The sequence below is a fragment of the Mesoplodon bidens genome (assembly GCF_964165515.1).
Source record: "Mesoplodon bidens genome assembly, chromosome: 4".
NCBI lineage: Eukaryota > Metazoa > Chordata > Mammalia > Artiodactyla > Ziphiidae > Mesoplodon > Mesoplodon bidens.
Window position 1 is genome coordinate 41,629,472 of NC_138160.1, and position 21,978 is coordinate 41,651,449.

Here is a 21,978-nt window from a genome sequence, read left to right on the forward strand (position 1 = left end):
GAATGAACAATGCAAGCACAATGGGACAAAATCTTGCATGAGATCTAGTCAAAATACTCAAGGGACCAATGAAGTTTAATGCACCAGGTGCTGGAGGAGGTCACCGAGAGGATAACTGTGAGCTGGACCAAGGCAATTTCACAGGCTTTCCCCGCCCCCCAGTACCTTCTACCCACTGTTCCCACAACAGGAGTCACTCCAAGCCTTGAGAGAGTAATGTTACTGAGACCATCTGAACTGTACATGTGACTGAATGCTATTAAGGCCTCTATATAAACTCATCATCTTGCAGGAGGGCACAGGGATCTACTCATCTTACCCAAGACAAGCCTCATATGCAAGTTCCCTTGCTTATTAAAACTGCCACCTACCAATCTGTAGTGGCCTGCCTCTTTCTTGGGCCTCACCTTACCCTCCGCATGCTGACTGTACGTGCATGCCCAGCTGAAGGATCAATGTTCCTATCCAGTCTTAACCAGCTCAGCTTGAACTAGATGCAGCTGACTCCACGGGGAGTCCTTCTAAATTTAGCATAAGTGTTCCAAGAAAGACAAGAAAGTCTCCCAAGATCCTTCAGGTCTGAGTCAGATGGCCCGCTTTGTGACCCTAAGCTACTCTCTGCCTGTATCCATTGGAAGTTACCCTGCGGCTGGTGGTTTATTTCCCCGTCTCCCCCACTAGATTATACTCTCTCTGTGAAGGGCCAATTTCGAATTTCACCCAGGGTACTTCCCAGGTTGCAAACCAGCACTAGGGTAGGAAAAGTTCATTGATATGGCTTCCTGTTTCACACTGCAACTGTTACCAAACCAGGTGCATCTTGTCCGACCCATGGCAAGCCAAAAGGCTGAGACACCGAGGTTTGCAGCACAGTGAGGGTTTATTTGCAAGGCAGCCAAGTGAGGAGATGTGAGAACAAATCTCAAGTCCACATCCCTGAAGGCAAGGGGCTGGGGCTATTAATGGGATAATGAATAAAGAAGCAGGGCGATCTGAAGCATGGGCAGTGTGGAGAGCGTGGGGAAATGCGATTGGGAAAAGGTGCGGTAGTCGTCGTTCTGCACAAGCATAAAGAAGCTACAGGCCTCTGCGCCTTCCAAAGGTCACCCAGGACACTTGCCCAGTTGAAGGATCAGTGGTGCTATCCAGTCTCAACCAGCTCAGCTCAGACTGGACACAGCAGACTCTAAGTTTCTAGAAAACAACTCACTGGGGCAAACATCTTATGGTTTAGGCTACGTGCAGCTTGGAGGACATGCAAGTCTTTTTTTTTTTTTTGCTGCATGTGGGCCTCTCACTGTTGTGGCCTCTCCCACTGCGGAGCACAGGCTCCGGATGCATAGGCTCAGCGGCCATGGCTCACGGGCCCAGCCGCTCCACGGCATGTGGGATCTTCCCAGACCGGGGCACGAACCCATGTCCCCTGCATCGGCAGGCAGACTCTCAACCACTGTGCCACCAGGGAAGCCCAGCATGCAAGTCTTAAAAAGACTTTGATGAGTGAAGGCAGGTGAAATGGATTTAACCCACAGTTTCACAACTAGTCTTTTAAAAGCACCACTTGTTGAATTTTGGTGCAGTATCAGAGGAATAGCCATAAGTGTGTTCTATTTGTCCAGCTATAAATCTGTGCAATGACAGAGTAATTTATATAATTTCACCAAAACTATGTATCTACAACAGATTGACTGCAGAAGCAGGTAAGATAATCCAAGTGTTTGTTTTTTAAGCCAGATATTAAAAAGTTTGGCAAAAATGTAAAACAATGTCATTTTCTCGTGAATCCTTTTATTTTGGGAAATAGAGTTATTTTTCATAAAATGTATTATTTATGTTAACATGTAATCATTTTATTGTTATTTTAAGATGAATTAACACATAAATATTGAAAAACTTATCCATTTCAATTTCTTCCATGATAAACATTGATAGAAACTATTCACATATACAAAAGTTCTTTGGGATCCTCAATATTTTTTTCCAGCTCTATTGAAGGGTAACTGACAGTTAAAATATGTACGTATTTAAAATGGACAAATTAAGTTTTGATATACATATAATTGTGAAATGATAACTGCAACCAAGCTCATTAACATATTCATCACCTCATAATATTTACTTTTCCTGTGTGTGTGGTAAGAACACTTAAGATCTATTCTCTTAGCAAATTTCAAGCATATGAGACAGTATTATTAACTATATAGTTAATTATTAACTATTAACTATTATTAACTATTAACTCCAGAACTTAGTCATGTTCTAACTGAAAGTTTGTACCATTTGACCAACATCACCCCATATTCCCCACACCCCAGCTCCTGGTAACCACCATTCTACTCTCTGTACAATAAGTTGACTTTTTTAGGTTTCACATGTAAGTGAGATCATACAGTATTTGTCTTTATCTGCCTCATTTCACTTAGCATAATGTCTTTTAGATTCATCTATGTCACTGCAAAGGGCAGAATTTCCTTCTTTTTTATGGCTGAATAATATTCCATCATATATATAATCTCATTTATTTATTCATTCATCCGAGGGATCCTGAGACCAAAGAGTTTGAGAAACCCTCCCTTAATCTTATTTCCTGCTCAGAATGTGTTGCCCAGAAAAATTACACTTAGGCAAGATATTTCCTAGGAAGTTTAAGGCAGAAGTTCTCAAACTGTTTTGTGTCAGGAACCCTTTACACTCTTAAAAAGTTAATGTGGGGCAAGAGTTGGCTCCTTGTTTCTTGAAATTTGAAATTGTTGCCTGCTCTGGAAAAATATAGCTCCTGATTTATCCTGTACCTCATGCCAGGATGTTAATTTGTCTGGTTCTGAGCACAAAAGCAAAGAAGGGTGCATTTTCCTCTCCAGCGCTCTGAGACAAAGCACAGATTCCTGTCTCACATGAAGGGAACTCTCCTGCCTCCCAAACAAGGGTCTGTTCCAAACACTTACTCACATTTCAGTGAGTCAGAAGGAAACAGACAGATATTCATCTCCCTGAAACCTGGCTGACTTCCTGCAAGAAGTCTGTGAGGAGAGCCACGATTGGGTGTCAGGGTTAGTGAGCGGCCACCTACAAATTCTCAGGTGTTATATGGAGTCTTAGTAAGCAGGTGAGTACTATCGACAGCGCAGAAAAAAATGCCTTCAGGTGTTTGTCAGGATTAGTAAGTAGTATGTGACAGATAAGAAAACAGGAAACAACCAGGGGCCATAGATTTTGGTTTCAAATGTATTGAGTTTATAGTCATGACTTATAAGCAGTAGCATCTGATGAATACCAATTTAATACTTTAACAATTTGAGACTCCAGCCCTAGCTATGGTAAAGGGGAGCATTTGATTTTTACCAGTTAAGTCCTTCCCATCTTGAACCACTTTGCTTCCTAGTGGCAGTATGCCAGTATGCCAGTATCCCATCCTCCTCATACTACCTGCTCCATGAAGATTTGGAATGATGATAATAATAATGATTAGACCAGCAAATCCTTAAGTTTAGTTTATGAAAACTTTTGATTACTTCATAAAAGTAGTCGCTGGAAGAATTCTGGTTTCAACAATGTGCTGGGAATTTGTGGGTGAACTTTCGGAGGCAAAATCAGATTTAGAGAAAAGTGAATATTCTATTTCTTAGCTTGGGAAGTAAAAATCTCAGAAGTGGTTATGGAATGTTCTCTTTCCAGATCTGAGCGTGAAATAATGGAAGAAAATGCTCACGATGTAATGTAGACAAACAGAAAGAATCACGAGTTCATACGGGGGTTCTCACTCTTCTGTGTGTCTTGAAGTAAATCGCTTAAAGTTGGCAATCAAATCAGCTCCTTATTTGGAGAGGGAGGTATGAGGATTTATTACACACACACACACACACACACACACACGGCGCTCTTGCAGCAGCTCTTGCTTAAATATCACTTCGGGATAATCATAACTTGTGGGCAGATCTTTCCTGTCGAGTTAGTTTCTAACCTGGTCATTGTGCGCTTATTTTTGTCCGTTTTCCCACCCACTTGGGAAAGGCAGAGAAGGCATGCACCGCGCAGCCCCTGAGAACTGTGACTGAAGCTCACGGCTCCCCCCAGCCCTCCCACCCCTGCCAGGAGCCGGGAGCCGGAAGGCCTGCACGACGGCCGGGGCCGCTCGGGGACACCGGGTCCCCCGCGGGCCAGCGTCAGGCTGTCAGGGGTGGGGTAGTGACCGGCTAGCTTTCGCCCGTCTGCTGCGCCCGGCAGGAAAAGCCCCTAGGGCCGAGGTTCCCACCCCCGCCACTTCCTGGATCCCTGGGCTGGGAGGGTGTGCGGGGGTGGAGGTGGGGTCTGCGGGGGTGTGGAGGAGCCCAGGTGCAGCTCGCCTGGCGGCGGGGCGGGGCTGGGGCGGGGCCGGGGCAGGTCGGGTGTTTGCTGAGGCGAAGGGGCGGGCCTTGGCGCCCCGGGAGCTGCCCGGCAACTTTTCCCGGCTCACACCCGGGCGCGGGAGAGAAGACCTCGGGACGGCTCCTGGGGAGTTTCCGGGTCCTAGGGTCCCCGTGCAAACCCAGAGCAGCTCCAGTGCCCGGGGCGGCGGGCTCAGGATGCGGCCAGGACGGACAGGCGGCACACTGCTGCGGCTGGTGTTAGTGCTCAATCAAGGTAAGCGACGGGTTTGCTCCGCATGAGTTGCAGGAGGAACTTGCGTGGGTCCCGGGGGCAAAAGCGAGGAATTCTGCGCCAGCGAGGCACAGGTGACGCGCGTCTCTGCTCTGATTCCACGTGGACCCAAGCGCCTAGCCATCCCAGCAGGATGGAGAGAGACTCCCCATTCCCGCTCTCCCTCGCCTGGTGTCCCCATAAGGCCCGGCTCACCCTGTCTGTAAAGCACCCTTCAAAGCTCGATACGCGCTTCGCTCTTAGGCACACACGCACGCGCACACATGCATGGGGGAGTAAGGATTAGTGGAGCGCCTGGAGATCCAGAATCCTGCTGCCGGGTTCAGACAGGTGCCCCGCCAGACCCGGACCCGGAGGTTCTGTGCGTCCCAGGAATCCGGTCCTGGGAGACAGCCTGCCCCTTAGGGCGATGCCTGGTGGCTTTGCAGGAGCCTGGGAGCCCAATAAGCTTATTTTTCAACCCCAGGGTGTGAATAATGTCCCTATTTCTTCAGGACGCAGCACTGATGTTTCTTCCCTTAGTGGACGTAGGAAAACCAAGCGCCTCTTCAATACTTGGCAGAGGGGAATTCTTCACGCCCTTCTGCCTTCTTCTTACTGTTGTAACGTCGTCTGTTCGACGGATGTAAACTTAGGTCAGGAAAAGTTCTTTTCCGCTTTCTGGATTGTAGGCGCCGCAACGAGAGATTTACCCGCAGCTGCAGCTCCAACGGCAGGGGATTGAGAGCCGGGCCCACCCGTCGCCTGACTCCTTTTGCACGAAGTGGGGAAATGAGGCTGGGGGTACCCAGCTGCGGCGCAACCACGGTCCATCAAGAGTACTTTCCCCAGGGGACTTCCCTGGCGGTCCAGTGGAGGGAGCGCGGGTTCGATCCCTAGTCGAGGAGCTAAGATCCCGCGTGCCGCCAGGTGTGGCCAAAAAAAAAAAAAAAAAGCTACTTTCTCCAGACCATTATCCAGAGCCTCCTGTGTGCTTACTTCAAGAACTTTAGTTTACTTTTGGGGTTAGGTGGGGTGGGGGGAGTCACATTTGTATATCATAGTTTGAATAGCTATCAAAGCAAAACAAACAAAAAAGTGGTCTCTGATTTTCAAGTGTTTTTACAAAGAGGAGAAATCTTTCTTAAACTGCCCTCCTTTGAGGCATTTAACCCGTATGCAGAAGACCCTGTAGCATTTTCTCCAGGTTAGAGAAAGAGAAATAACACGACCCCAGCGGAGAATAGGCATCGTTAGTTTTCCTTTCTAACCCTGGGTCTGGTGCTTCACAGATATTCTCTCCTGGGACCCCAAGAGTGTTTTGAGGGGCCATCAACCCTAACTTAGGGGTTTCAGAGAAAGTTGGATTCACCTTGAGAATCAGCTCCTGGACACCACCACCTTCCCAAGAGCTAATGGACATTTCAGTGCAAGCCTTTCATCTCTCTTTAATTACCCATTATTAACAGAAGCTATGGAAATATAACATCATTTTCTTATCTTTGAAGTGTTGAGGCTTGTTCTTTAAACAGCAGTGAGAAATACTTCAGAGGAATGTAGTGCCGCAAGGCATGAAGTCAGGTACAGAGACTTTACCTGGAGTTGGTTAACATGCAACTCGCTGCAAGCCAGCAGAGGTGATTTAAAATGACATCTGTCCAAATAGTTTGTATATTTCCTCCTTCCTCCTGCTCCAGGTATTTACATACTCAAGGAACAGGTTTTCTCTTAATTCGGGGTAATCAGAATAAAACTTTGTCATTTGTTATCTGAACCCAAGTTCCCAGGGAAACAGCATCATTTTTTGATACCATGAATATCCAAGATTAAAATGAATAATTGAAAGTTCTAGGTTTGTGACAGCTGCAGTTTCTTATGGCATGACCCTATCTGTATAAAATTTTGAGTACTCATCATTACTATACAGACACACATGTAGTTGCTTATAAGTTATATCCATGTATATATGTGTAATATAAATACCAAAAATTAAAATGTAAAAGGCGCATATGTGTATGCGTTTATACATCTAGCACACACCAACCACTGTAGAAACTTAAAACCATCATATCTCACTTTAACACGTAGATTCAAATTCGCTTTCTATAAACATTCTCACAGGTATTTAAGAAAAAGCAGTGCTCATAGTTTGGTTTCATATTTATCACTTTTCATTGATCATTCCTTGGTTTAAGTGCTTGCAATCATTGAAATGGTAACCGGCAGGTTGAGGATGGAAAAGAAAAACCATGAGAGGCCTGGATAATCCATAAACTAAGTAATAGGTCCATAGGGAAAAGGGAAATGTGATTTTAAAATGCACGACATCACTTACACTGTCTAGTGTGTTGCTTGGCTAAGGATAATCCTTCCCTAGCCTCATCTCTTGCTATCTCTGGTACCCTGCCCGAATCACCCCCTATTTTCAGGTCCCTAATTTCCCCTCAGGCGGTAAATATTCTAATTTCCCTCTTAGTAAGCAAGTCCTCCTTTAGTATGTAATTTGGCAGCTCTTTCCCCCTGAAGCACCCTCCACCCCTGGCTTCTGTTCTCCCTGTTTGTCTCCTATTTTCCTGGCTGTTCTTTCTTAGTCTCCTTCCCAGGCTCAGCTGTTTGGCCCAGTCCTTGGTGTTTGCAGACTTCTAAACTCTTCATTTTACCAGTTCCCTCTGGGCCTGCTCCCCGCTCAAGTCAGCATCTCCAGCCAGACTCCTCTCCTGAGTTCCAGATCAGTGTTTCCATCTGTTAGCGAATATCTCCACCTAGATGCCCTATATGCACGTCCAACTCCACATGTCCCCAACTGAAGTAGATATCTGTCCTCTGAAATTTTTTCTTGCATTGTCTATTATTGTTTAAAGGCAGCATTATCCTGCAAACGTGGAAACCAGGGATCTCTTCCCTTGTCTGCAACCTCAGAAACTGTCTCTAAGTTCTGTCTGCTCTCCCCCACTCATGTGCCTTCTGCTAGCTGCCCAGTTCAGACCCTCGCTTTTTTGTGTCTGGACTCCCACTGTTTTAAGCTGGTTCTCCTGTGTTTGTCTCTTATCCCTCCAGTCCATTCTCTGCTTTGTCACCAATGTTATCTTTCTAAACACTTATCTGTATCCAATCACCCCTTTGCGTCAAACGTTTGGTGGCTTCGCATCTCACGTAGCTCACAGTCCAAATTTTGTGGCACGTCAGAAAAAGTCCTTCGCCATCTGGCCACAGCCTGCCTGTTCAGCTTCTTCTCTACCACACTCCCCCGTGCACACTTACACACAAGCACACACACTGCACATAGGCACACTCACAATACACACACCCCAGAGCCATGTACATGCACCTATACACACCCTTCTGTGTTCTGACTGCACCTGAACATCCCATATTTGGTGTTAGCATATTTTCCAGACTATTTTCTTGGCCTTCACTGCCTTGATGCTTTTTCCCTTTTTTTTTTCTCATCTGTTTGCAACTCACCGTTGTCCTATGTTAAAAGAGACAACCCCAAGTAAAATTATAAAGTAGGGAAGCTTTTATAACAAAAAGGGAAGTTTGAAGTAATCTCTCATTTCTGGGACCCACCCTCAACGACCTCTCTCATCTCAGCCTCAGCCCCTCAACCACCTTAGACCACCAGCTGATACGGTAACTCCCCTCCCCCATGGCTCTTCAGCTACACCAGCCCAACCTCGTCTAAGCTTTGCTTTCCTACATACTGGTTCACAAGCCACTGTTTTGATTCACATTCATAGATTGGGACTCTGGATTCAGTATTTAAAAACAATTACGCATACGTTTCTGATGTGCAGCCAGGTTTGGAAGTAATCGCTTAAATATTAGCACTGTACCTTCTCTTACCTAACAAATTAAAATTCCAGAATTACCTGTACCACCTTGTTTTGTGATGACCACCAAGTCAGGTGTATTTCACCACCAAGAGTCAGAGAATGCGTCAGTTCAAGTGAATTCCTTCTAAAGTATGTGATGACTGCTCCTTTCTTAGTGTGCTGAAAGCCATGGGTGTAAAAAAGGGAAAAGCCTGTTAATGCAAAGAGATGAGCTGCTAATGGTGGAATTTTAGACATTCAGCAAAATAAAGGCCATTCAGTCTGTGTGTTGAAAATAAAGAGTTTCAGGAAGAATAGGAAAGATATTTGGGACCGAAAGTGTCATCTTGACATCATGTAAATGTTACCACTAAAGTCACTATCAGCCCTGCTTAACTTGGGACATTACAGAAAGATCGAGCACAGTATAAGGGAAAGAACTATGGAAAGCTGTTACTCCAATCAACAAGTCAAAGATGTGGAGGGTATGTGTATGCATGTGTGCTTTTGTATCTTACGGTAACTGATGATTTACCTGGAGGAACACACAGAATAATGACTCTTAAAGAGAAGAATCTTGATACCACAAGTCCCGAGACAATAATAGGTCCTCTGTGTGAAAGTGACCCCTATGATTCTCCCTTCTGATGATACATAGGTGCTTTGTTGCTCTGGATGCAGTGAATTCCATAAAACTAGTTTTTGATCATACCTTTATGCAGCACTTGCTTTATGTAAGGCAACGTGCTGGATCCAGTGTAGAACCACTGGAAACTTGAAATGTGGTCCAGAGAGGTTGCAGTCCATTTGGAAACAAGTCTGCACACGAGGGAAAGACATTGTCTCAGTCCCTGGGGGCTGCCTAACCAACTTCATACCCTACCATCCTCCTTCCTGACAGAAGCCCAAGTACTGGGGTAACCCCTCCTCTGCACAGCTAGGAGATCCAGGGAATGTTGAAGGGTAATTGGACTGAGCCAGTGCTGGTGGTCCCAGATCTCTCGCCAGTGTCTGATTTAGACATGGACATATAATGGAGTTTTGACCAATGAGATATGGAGTGAGATCCGCTCAGGGACTCTGGGGAACGAATTTTTCATTCCTAAGGGAGATGCTGGTTAATAAACATACTGTCAGGTCTAGATGTAAATCTTGGAACAGCTGTAGCCATCTTGCAACCATGATGTAAGGACTAGCTTGGAGATAAAGCCAGTACACTGGCCTAGTGGAAAGAGAGGAAGAAGAGGGTCCTTGATATTGTCTTTTATTGATAGTTTCTGAAATTTCGAGCCATCATACATCTTGGTGTCTTAAAAAATTTCCGTGTAATTTAAAACTTGTTATGTTGTTCTTGTTATGTTGTTGTGTTGTCTATGCCTATAACATAAAGATGTAAGTTTCTATAACATAATAGGTGTCATATGGTCTCATGCAGTTAATTGCTGAATGAATGATACAGAACTAGATGTTGAGTTCAGAGGATGGAGAAATATCATTGTGACATGTTTAAGTATCAGGCCTCTAGACAGGCCGTCCTGGGGGCAGGAAATAATTGTTAGCATTCAGATCTACTGTGAAAGGCCTTAGAGATCAAAGTTCAGTTCTTTGTAAGTGACTGTAAGTGGTAATACAGTAATGTAATCACTAATAGGCCCCAAGTCTCCTAGTTCCTGGGGCCAGATGTTTTAGATACTTAAATAGGAAAGGAGAAGGCGCTATGCCCGGAACACATTACTCAAGGTATTCACAGAAAGTGAGAGCTGGGAGGTGGGTGGGTGCCCAATCGTGAAAGGCCTTGTAAACCCTGGAAAGGAGCGTGGCGTTTATCTGGAGGACAGCGGGAAGGCTCTGAAGGTTGTTAAGGCACAGTGACACGCTCCGGTTGGCCCCTTGACAGATCACTCTGGCAGCAGGGGGATGGTGGAGTGAATGGAAGCCAGACTGAAGGCACCAAGACCACTTAGGAAAGAACTGGGTCTAGGTTCGGTGTTAGAGATGGCGGTGGTTCAACTATACTCCAGTATAAAAAAAAAAAAAAAAAAAAAAAGATGGCAGTGGTAAAAACCCAGATAGTGGCAGTAGGGAAAGATAGCTGAGGACAGATGTGAAAGGTATTAAGGAAGAATGGACAGGATTTGGTGATTGATTTACGAGACCTGGGTTTCTGGTGTAAACAACTCGGGGGGTGCCATTCACCAAGACAGAAGCGCCGAAGGACAGCAAGGCTAGAGGAAAAAGAGAGCAGTTCAGGGGCTTCCCTGGTGGTGCAGTGGTTGAGAGTCCGCCTGCCGTTGCAGGGGGCACGGGTTCATGCCCCGGTCCGGGAAGATCCCCACATGCCGCGGAGCGGCTGGGCCCGTGAGCCATGGCCGCTGAGCCTGCGCGTCCGGAGCCTGTGCTCCGCAACGGGAGAGGCCACAACACCGCGTACCGCAAAAAAAAAAAAAAGAAAGAAAGAAAGAAAAAGAGAGCAGTTCAGCTTGACAGGTTGAGTTTGAGACATCCACGTGGATACGTGTAGTTACTAGATGGTTATGTGTAGCGGTGTCAGGAACAGGAGTGAGAGCAACATGGGGATAGAGATTTAGGAGTCGTGGGCATCTGGAGAGGGATTGAAGACATGATGTTGATGAGTCAGACGAAGAGAGAGGATGACTTTGGCTGCAACCTGAGGAGCTACCTTAGAAGGTCGGGTGAGGAAGCGGAGATGCCAAGGGAGAGAGAAGACGCAGCTGGATGAGGAGAAAGAGGACAGCACAGACTGGGGCACCGCGGAAGTGTTTCGAGAAGGAAGAGTCGGTCCACAGGATCAAAGTCCTCACAGAAGTCAGACAGGTCTGACCTCCTGGGTGAGGGCAGTCACTGCTGAGGGGAAAAAACAGAACCAGAGTGGAGCCAGTTGAGGAGTCAATGGAAGGTGAGGGATGGGGACAGTGCCAGGAACTTTGGCAGGAAGGCAGGAGCTAGAGGGATGAGGTGGGAGGGGCTGCTTAAAAACAAACAAACAAGCAAACATTGGAGAAACTTGCATAAACATTATCATTGTGTTTTTTTTTTACTTCTGTCACGGTACTGAACGGTACACTTGTAAGTTTTGAAATTTACATTGAGGCATCCGTATGTGGCAGGAGTCCGTGACACGAGAGATTCGAAGAGGAGAAAAGGGGCACGCGTGTCCGTGGAAAGGATGCTGTCAGGGAGAAAGAAGTGGGAGGGGGAAACTAGATGACCCACAAGAACAGCAGCTCCGAAAAGATTAGAAACCACACATGATCACGTGAAGGAAGTCGAAGCAGGTTCTGGGCTATGAAATGGAGAGGATATTAATTGATGAGAGAAAGGTGAAACTGACCAAGGCACACAGAGAGAAAACTCAAAACAATCTTTTCAGAAATCATAGTCCCATATAGCACAGAGAATTAGTGTTGTCTTTGAAAGGTTCTGGTCATAAAATATGAAAGCCTTTTATTCTGCATAACAGTGGTTTTTTTTCAAGGCGTTTTAAACATTTCTATTTAATACAAATTAGAGAAGAAATTAATGTCTACTCTTAATTTTTTTAAGTTATAATTAGTTCAAGGTACTATTCAAGTGTTTTATCCAGTCTATGCCTGCTGACTCTTGTCACGTAAATTACATTTACTAACCAGTATAAACTTGAACTGCATATTTTTGTAATGTTTTCAGGTCCATTGAATATTGGGACTGTTCATAATTTTCAAATATATTTTTCCTCCTTGGAGAGAATTGTCTGTTCTGTTGACCAAACAGTTCATAGAAACTGGGCAACTTTGTCAATGAAGATTCCTGCATTATTATTCCATGTTCTGAAAGGGTAACTGCAATTCTTCCTTTTATTAGTTTAAAGGGACTAGAGCAGTTTTTACTGCAGAAACCGTACATAACTCCTGATCATTGAAAGGCTTTCTGTATAAAAATGAGGCTAATGTTTAAATGAGCAAAGGGGAAAAAAAAGAGTGATGGACACTGTATTGTCAGTGTAAGAGATTATTTCATTGTGTTCTGAAGAGCGTGTACAAAGCTATTGTGCCCCTGCATGCCTTGAACATTGGCAGTTGTCATTCTCCTGATTCATTCGAAGGTGGCCTTTGTTTGTCTTTGTGTAGGCCTGATCTCATTTCCATGGATACCATGTAGAAATGCAGACTGAATGCAAGCTGGCTCTTGGCCAGTTCAGTAAGATAACTCTATTCCAAATTGTTTACCAGTTTCCTTCAGGTCCTTTAACCAAATAGCTTCTTGGACGCTTGTTAGAATATGGACAATGAACCTTCTGAGTTGTATAACCTTTTTGTAATCATATTCTCAATACTAGTGCATAAAATAGATATTTCAGAGAAATTGACTTAGTTTTCTGTGTACTTATTGTTTGGGGGGTGTGGGGAAGGAGGACATAGCCTTGGTAATTGGGATACTTTTATGTGATCTTATTTTCCTTTCAGTATAAAAATGTAATAGCCCAGATAAAAAAAGTCTTAATGCAAAGTGGAAAGATGGTTAAATAATTTATGTAAATGTCATAGAGTCATAGTTCTTTCAGACTGCTATAACAAAATACCACAGACTGGATGGCTTATAAACAACAGAAGTGAATTTCTCACAGTTCTGGAGGCTGGGGAGTCTAAGATCAAGGCGCCAGCATGGTCGCATTGTGGTGAGAGCCCTCTTCCTGGTTCATAGCTGGTGGCTTTTTGCTATGTCCTCATACGGTGGAAGGGGCTAGGGGTCTCTCTGGAGCCTGTTTTATGAGGCACTAATCCAATTCATGGGGGCACAGCCTAAGCACCTCCCAAAGGCTCCCACCTCCTAATACCATCATCTTTTGGGGTTAGAATTTCAACATATGAACACAAACATTCAGACCATGGTATGTAGTAATTAAGAAGTCCCTTTTATTATTACAGTATTTAATTTTTGCCCCCAAGGAATAAGACTTTAACATATTAGTATCATTTTTGGGGGGGGCTATGGTTCCAGTGAGATATGACCTTAACCCTTTTTAACAGTATAGTCCCTTAGTCTCTTACCTTAATCTCTGTTCTCTCTTTTTAAAATACAATTTAGCCCCCAACCCGTATTCTATACATCCTTTAAGTAAGTCTCAATTTCACTGAGGCTTATGCACCCCAGGAAGCCTTCCCAACCACTAATCCAATTTAGTTGTCTTCCTCACGTGGACCCTTTCATAGCAGTTGTCACATTCTACCTCAATGATATGTTTACTTGGCTCTAAATCCTATAGATCGCAAACTCTGAGAAGACGGGGGCCATGTCTTCTTCACTTGTGCCAAGTTGAGTTTTGTTGAATGAATGAAACACGTATGACAGCAATTGTAACACGGGTTAAAGGCACACTTTCCGAATGAATGCCAAGCCGAAAACCTCCTAGTTCTTTCCAACTCGTATATGCCAAAATGCTTCTATTTGCAGGTTTATCCAAATTTGCTAAAATATTCCTTTAGTTGATCAATTTTTTTTTTTTTTTTTACTTCCTTGAGAGAGTTTGTTTGCTTTTGGAATATTTCTCCTTTGTCTTGAAATGTCTAACTAGGATGACTCAGTTGACAAGTAACAAGATGAATAAAAGTATTAGGACAGTGCAGACATCTTTTTATCCCTAAAAAACCCTTTCTTGTTCCCCTCTTCTGTCCTCATAAAGCAGTACTATAATTTATCTTCAGCTTGACTCTCTCTCCCACTGAATACACTTTTTTTTTTTTTTTTTTTTTTTTTTTGCAGTACGTGGGCCTCTCACTGTTGTGGCCTCTCCCGTTGCGGAGCACAGGCTCCGGACACGCAGGCTCAGCGGCCATGGCTCACGGGCCCAGCCGCTCCGCGGCATGTGGGATCCTCCCGGACCGGGGCACGAGCCCGTGTTCTCTGCATCGGCAGGCGGACTCTCAACCACTGCGCCACCAAGGAAGCCCCACTGAATACATTTTTAAGATCACCTTTCATCCTATTTATCATTGTATTCTCAGGACCTAGCATATAGTAAGCACCCAGAAAATGGTTGGTAAAAAAATTTTAAAATAAAAATAGAATTTTGATAATATGAGGTAAGTATGTCCATCAAAGTACTAAACTTGGTTAATACTTTCAGTTTATAGCTTTTCTTTATAAAGCAGAATATTTCAATATCCTTATAGAAAATGACATATACTAACATTCTCGTTAACAGAAAAAAATATTTATATTTCTTCCTTTTGATGTTCATAAGTGTGAATGTAAATTTTCATAGATATACTTGCCATTTATATGAAAATAACTCATTTACTTTTTTCACTTGGTATCTTTTGTATATACTTTTCCCTGTGGCCCTCATATTTATAACTTTACATTAATACATCCTGCCATGTCATGGTTAACTATTGTCCCATTGTTGTATATTTAGGTTGTTTCCTGTGGGGTTTTTTTTCCCCCTACTGCAAGTAATGTGGCTATAAATATCATTGTACAAGAAGCTTTTTCTTTTCTTTTTTCCTTTTGGACAATTTCCAAAAGCAACATTACTGGATCAAAGATTATCCGTATTTTTTAGCTCCTGTTGCATACTGAACACTGTGGTCATCACTAATGTGTGATTTTTACCAATTTTACCAACATTAGATTTTAATTTACTTTTTGTACTTTTTTTTTAACTTCTTATAGGTTGATGAGTGTAACCTGGTGCTTCATATTTATTTTAATTCTCATGCTTTATATTAATCAGAGTGCATTTCTAAGTTACTATTTTAAAATGCCTATCTTTTGAAAAATATATGTAGAGTAGGATATTCTAGAATTTAGGCCTAGAAGAAACCTCAAGAGATCATCTAGTAAATGCCTCATTTTTACAGTAACCAGCTTTTGAAATGACTAAAGCCCAGGACTCTAACCTGCAGTCTGTCATTTCAAGATAGCCTTCAGAATTTCCTCTGAAAATCTCTTTGACAAACTTCTCCTTGTCAGCTATTTCCCACAGATTGATTGCAATCCATTTTCATTTAAGGAGTGGCAGTCCTCTGGTTAAGATTTCCATACTTCCATGGGTCAGAACCTTTTAGGGGGAAAGAGAAGACATTCTGTTTGCCAGAGCACTTGACCTTGAGTCTCCAAATCTGGAGATTGTTCTGGTTAACTATTGCCATGTAACCAATCACCCTAAAACTTAATGACTTAAAATGACGACCATCATTTGTTATCTCTCATGGTTTCTTGCATAGGACTTTGAGAAGAGCTTGGCTGGGCAGTTCTGGCTTGAGATCTCTCATGTAGTTACCTTCAGAGGGTAGGCAGCTCTCTCTCTTCACGTGGTCCCATCAAGGGGTTTCTTCAGCATGGCACCCTCTGGGTGGCCTGATTTCTTGCAAGGCGAGTCAGGGACTTAAAGGCAAGTGTCCCCCTCAAAACTGGCAGAAACTTGCGTGGTCTTTTCTAACCTAGACTCAGAAATCATACAACTACATCTATTCATCAGAGAAAGCCACACCTAGATTCTAGGGGAGGAGACTTACTCAGCGTCTTGATGGGAAGAATGTCAAGTAAGTCCCAGACATGTTTTAAAACTACCACAGTGACTTAGTCAACTTAATGGTGTTTACAAGACTGTTGCTTGTTTATATCATAGTTGTTCAACTTCGACATTGTTGACATTTGGGGACTAGATAATTCTTTTGGGGGATGGAGCAGTGGCAGCGGCAGGAGGGGCTGTCCTTCGCACTTTAGGATGATGAGCGACTTCACGGGCCTCCACCCACTAAATGCCAGTAGACACTTCCCTTCCCCGCAACAGTGTGACAACCAAAACTTTGTCCAGACATTACCAAAAGCCCCCTGAGGGACAAAATCGCTGCCAGTTGAGAAGCACTACATTAAACAAACATGTATTAATGTTCATGGCATCATGAAAGGAACTCTAGCTCTGAAGAGTAAATTTTAATTTTAATGCCATTTTTCTGGCTGACTTTGGATAAGTCACAGGCAAACTCTTCCCTACCTTGCTGGGTCATTGGGAGGATCAAATGGAATTATGAATGGAAAACTATTTTGTGCACTGTAAAAGCATATATAATGTTACTTTTCAAAATTCATATCCTTGGTATTCATCCATTTTTATCATCATTCATTATGTTAAGGGACCTCAATGGAGTGTCTATCATAGGGTAGTAGAGTGTCAGACACGGGAGGAATTGGAGGATTCAAGGCAGTCCCTCCAGGAGCTCTGCTTTCCATTTCTAATGTTACCTGTAGAGGAGAATCCAGATCCTTACTGAATGTAAAATTTAACAGTCAAAACAAAGACTTTTAAGGAAAAGTTGCATTTTTCTTTCTTAATGAAAGCAGGAGAATGTTACACTGCTATATTCCAAACGCAGTTTTATGCTTTTGGCTTTTGCACTACTTTTATTTTTTCTTTTAAGCACTATAGCTGTAAGCCAGACACTCTAGAGCTTAAATCTGTATATACAGTGAATGTGTGGTTCTTTTTAAAGGGCCTACAGTTTCTAAGTTTAGTTGCTTTATTTTTCTTTTGAGAGGAGGGGGGATGGGCTTTCTAAATTATTTCTGCAGTATTGTCCTTTCAGCATGAAGACAATGCTATTGAGAATGATTTCCTGTAATTTTGTACAGGTTCAAGGATCTAATGCGACCTATGACCATTTTCTGTTGTACATATTCTAGGTAATGATTAGCTACACTTGAGAGCTTGAAGTCTGTTTTCTTTCTTTTTTTCCCCAATATACTGTTATTTATTTATTTACTTATTTTTGGCTGCATTGGGTCTTCGTTGCTGTGCACGAGCTTTCTCTAGTTGTGGTGTGCAGGGGCTTCTCATTGTGGTGGCTTCTATTGCGGAGCACGGGCTCCAGGTGCACGGGCTTCAGTAGTTGTGGCTTGCGGGCTCTAGAGCGCAGGCTCAGTAGTTGTGGCTCATGGGCTTAGTTGCTCTGTGACATGTGGGATCTTCCCAGACCAGGGATCGAACCCATGTCCCCTGCATTGGCAGGTGGATCCTCAACCACTGTGCCACCAGGGAAGTCCCATGAAGTCTGTTTTCTTAGTTTCAGAGTCAGGGTCTGAGTAACCCCATTTCCTGCGTTTGTGGTTTCCTGGAGGGTCCATGGGCTGATAATGTTTTCTTGGCTCTCATGGTGAGTGTGTCTCAGCAAAATGTAGACACGCTGTCCTCCTATCCATTGCACAGCAGTTCTCAGAAACTTAAATGGAAACTTATTCAGGATATGTATTTTTATGTGAGAGGTGAAAGTAGGATCACAAATTAACATGCCTTATACAATTTCTCAAAAAGTGTGCTATTATCAGTAATATATAACGATATTAATAGTAAAAAAAATAACAAAAAGAAGCTGTCTTTACTGAGTGCTCATCATTTGCTGGACACTGGGTTAGAGTTTTATATATACTGTCTGATCACAATAAGGTAGACTCATAGATTAGGTCTATTTCACGGGTGAAAAAGCAGTGGCTTATATAGGATGAGGAGCTTGTCCAAGGTCACAGAGCTATTCCAACCTCAGAGGCCAAGCTTTTAGGCTCTACGAGGTACTGTTGGTCTTGCCCTGTATGTGGATTTTTCAGTTAAAAAAAAAAAATCCTTGTACTTCCAGCACTGGCATACTTCTGCCACTACATCACCCCAAAATATAGGGTTCTCCTAAAGCTAGATAAAAAGCAAAGTTAAATGTTCTCTAAAATTCTAAATAGAAAATAAAATGTGTGTATATTTGTATATACATACGTATGTACATATTTATTAATCTTTTAATCTACCTCTATATGTATCTTCTCAGTACCCTGCATTCAAGCATCTTCCTTTGAATCAGTCCAGAACTTATATTTATTGATAAACCTGGTCTTTACTGATCTCCCATTGTATGTATAACTTATTATTATGTGGAAAGGCGAAACAATCAGCAGTCCATCTGTTAATTCAATTGATTATTGATCTACAACCATGTAGATACTCTGAGTATGGGGGAATATAACAGTAAACAAAACAGACAAACTCCCTACTCTTCGGGACAAAGGCTGATTTACCATAAAACAAGGGAAGCTTAAGCTTCAGGCACCCTCACTCTGCAGGCCTCTTCCCATGTATTCACATGCCTGATATTTTTATTAAATATGCAAAAGTTCAGATCATTGTCTCTTTTATACCCTAAAATAACATATTTCAACAAAGACATCAACAACAAACTGTTTGATAAATGTCATCAGTTCAAAACGTTTCTGGATTAATCCCTTTAAAAGAAAATTTGAGGTACCTTGAAATATTATAGCTTCTGTATGATACTGGAAAACAGTCCTAAACATTTACATGACATTACAAATAAGGTGTTATGAACATGAAAGAAACTTTCCTTAACTGTAAATAATAATAATTTTAAACATTCAATTTACCATGCCCAAAAAATTACTCTTTAGAGAGTATGATTTTATAAAGTTATCAAGTAAAGAGGTGATCAAAAGATATAGAGCCCAGGCAAAATGTATCACAGACGTACATCAGGCAATCAGGAAAAGGTATGTTTTTTTAAAAATATATTATTCAGGTTTTAAAACTATTTATTTGCTAGGATTACTTTCCTCATTCTAAACAAAAAGTTAATTTTATACCTGAATTTGTTTCACAATTTTATAATTTTTTCCTTAAAGAGACATTCTGTCCCAAATTGTAGACATGTCAATCCCTACAAAACTTAACTCTTCTCATACAGATTCTAATGAGGGTGGAAGACAAATTAAAAAGATAAATACATAACATAAGAGGTAGCAATGCACAGTAAGGGGGACAGAGAATGCTGGGCAGGGAGTGGGAAGCAGGAAGATTTTTTTTTGCTTGGGGTTATATTATATCTATTGCTATATAACAAATTACCACACATGGGGTAACTTAAAATAATATACATTTATTATCTTACAATTTCTGTGGGTCAGGAATTTGGGCATGGCTTCACTGAGGTCCTCTGCTTCAGGATCTCTCATAAGGCTGCAACAAGGTGTTGGCCAGGGCAGGGGTCTCATCTGAATTCTTAACTGAGGAAGGATCCATTTCTGCTTATTTTAATTGTTGGCAGAATTAATTTTCTCCAGGACTATTAGACTGAGGGCCTCAGTTCCCCACTGGTTCTCAGTGGAAGGCTGCCTTCAGTTCCTTGCCCTGTGGGCCTCTTTGCTTCATCAAAGCCAACAAGAGAAGGCATCTACTAGCAAGATGGAAGTTACAATCTTATGTAATGTAATTACAGAAATGATACTCTGTGATATTTGATTCTGCATTTTGAATCTTCATTTCTATTGGTTTGAAGTCACAGATCCTGCCCTCAAGGGGAGAGGATCACACAAAGGCATGAATAGCAGGAGAGGGGGATCCCTGGGAGCCCCCTGACCACCACAGGTAGTGAGGAATGGCAGCTCTGATGGGTTGATGTTTGATGTAGAAACAGAACACTGTCTGGGAAGAGTGTTCCATGCAGAAGGAACAAATGCAAAAGGCCTAAGGTCAGAGTGAGTTTAAGGAAGAGCCAGGCGAGTGAGCTAAAAAGATAGGATAGGAGGTGAGGTCAGACAGGGTGGGGAGGCAATAAGTATGCAACTATCAAGAGACAAAACATACACAAGAGAACAGTAAGTAACATTTCGAGGTAGTACATCACAATAAGAGATGCAGATGGTGAATTGTAAGATGGGTGCGTACAGGCTAAAATCATAGGGGAAGACCCAAACCAAAAGTTTATAGAGAAGTGGCCTATGAACAGAGATATAATAGAAGAAATACTACCTCAGTTATGTCTATTGTTTCCATACATGGCCTCGAGATGTGTCAGGCATATCTTGTTAATGAGCAAGCTATTCAACAGGCGCTGACTTGCTAAATGCACAAGAATGCTATTCTGAGAGAGGGAGAGGGAGAGAGAGGAGTTTCTCCTTTCACATAAAAGGAATTTAGGAAGATACTGTTAAAATAGAAAGTGAATTGATGAGCTGGTGTTCCAGTACTTTACCCCATCTTCTTGGCCATTGGGAGCCAGTGAGTCTGCCAGATGGCAGCTCATCCTCCAACATCTTCATGAAAAAAAGAGAATATATTGAGTTGTTAGGAAGCACTGTCATAATAAATGGACTTCAGAAGCAATTGCTATAGACTTTTGAAGATGTTCGTTGCCTGCAAGATCAAAAATTGTGAAAGGGCATCAAAATCACCCAACAATGTGCACAATACTCTAATACTTGATGTAGTTACTTTGTCACAAAATAACGACTTGTATTTTTTTCATACAAAATGTGAACCTTAAATGATATAACTTGACTTAGTATATATCTCTCCTGTATTTATATATGCACATCTGTATATTGACAGGCTTATCTTTGAAACGCAGCATAGTAAATTGAAAATTTCTGATATTATGCAATTTCCCCCATCTTAGTCTGCTGGAGCTGCCGTAACAAGACACTACTGAATGGGTGGCTTTAACAATAGAAATTTATTTTCTCACAGTTCTGGAGATAGTAGTCCAAGATCAAGAGGCCATTAAGGTCGGTTTCTGATGATGACTCTCTTCCTGGCTTGTAGACTGCTGCCTTCTGGCTTTGTCTTCATGTGCCCTTTCCTCTGTATGTACATGCAGAGAGAGAGATCTGGTGTCTCTTCCTCTTCTCATATGAACACCAGTCCTATCAGATTACATTCCCACCTTTATGACCTCCTTTAACCTAATTACCTCCTTAAAGGTCCTATCTTCATATATAGTCACATTAGGAATTAGGGGTTCAACATGGGAATTTGGGGAAGATGTAATTCATCCATAACGCCCCTTTAGGCTTAACTACATAGTAATGCATTTATTTCTGCACGAAGTGATGCACATGTTTCTTTAATATGAATGCAGAGTAAATGCCAAATAAATGATACATGCACACATCATTTAAAAAAAAAGTGGCCATAAATTATGAAGCAGAACAAATTATGAAATTATTACCCAGATATTAGCTGTAATCTCTTTGCTTCTTAAAATTGAAATATAATTCTTTTGAATCCCTATTCCACCCTTATAGGAAAATATAGTGCTCTCCCAAGATTTCTCTGAACCCCCAGGAGTTATCCATTTTCATTGTCATTCAGCCCTCAATATCCAGACTGGGGAGTTTTTGTTCTCCACCCTGACAAGTCTGATATTTGACTTTACGCTATATAAAAACTAATACATTAGCTCGTTACAGTTTCATGGATGCTGACAGCTGACATGAGGTTCCTGAGTCAGAGACCAAGGACTTTATTACTCATAGCATGACAGGTAGCACGAGCATGTTTACATCAGTTTCCCTGTGCTGCCCCACAAAGTATCATGAGGGCAGCGGGAAGGGATCCAAATGGAAGCCTGCACACATTGAGTAGGTTGCATTATGAGAGAGGAAAACTGAATTTGGTGACCTGCTGTTTTACAGCAAGAATTCAGCAAACCCATTCTTTGTCCTGGAGAGTGAGATTACCTTACCCTCAAGGTTTCTTGCTGCAAACACA

General features: G+C 42.4%; 1 protein-coding gene across 1 annotated transcript in view; it reads left to right on the forward strand.

The window, feature by feature from the left end:
* The first annotated feature begins 4,479 nt into the window (after window positions 1-4,479).
* Window positions 4,480-21,978, forward strand: part of ITGA2 (integrin subunit alpha 2) — a 109,424-nt gene continuing 91,925 nt past the window's right edge. Inside the window, exon 1 of the mRNA XM_081230402.1 lies at window positions 4,480-4,620. Within this exon, the coding sequence (XP_081086528.1) occupies window positions 4,563-4,620 (58 nt within the window). The 5' untranslated portion in view covers window positions 4,480-4,562. The remainder of the gene's footprint in view (window positions 4,621-21,978) is intronic.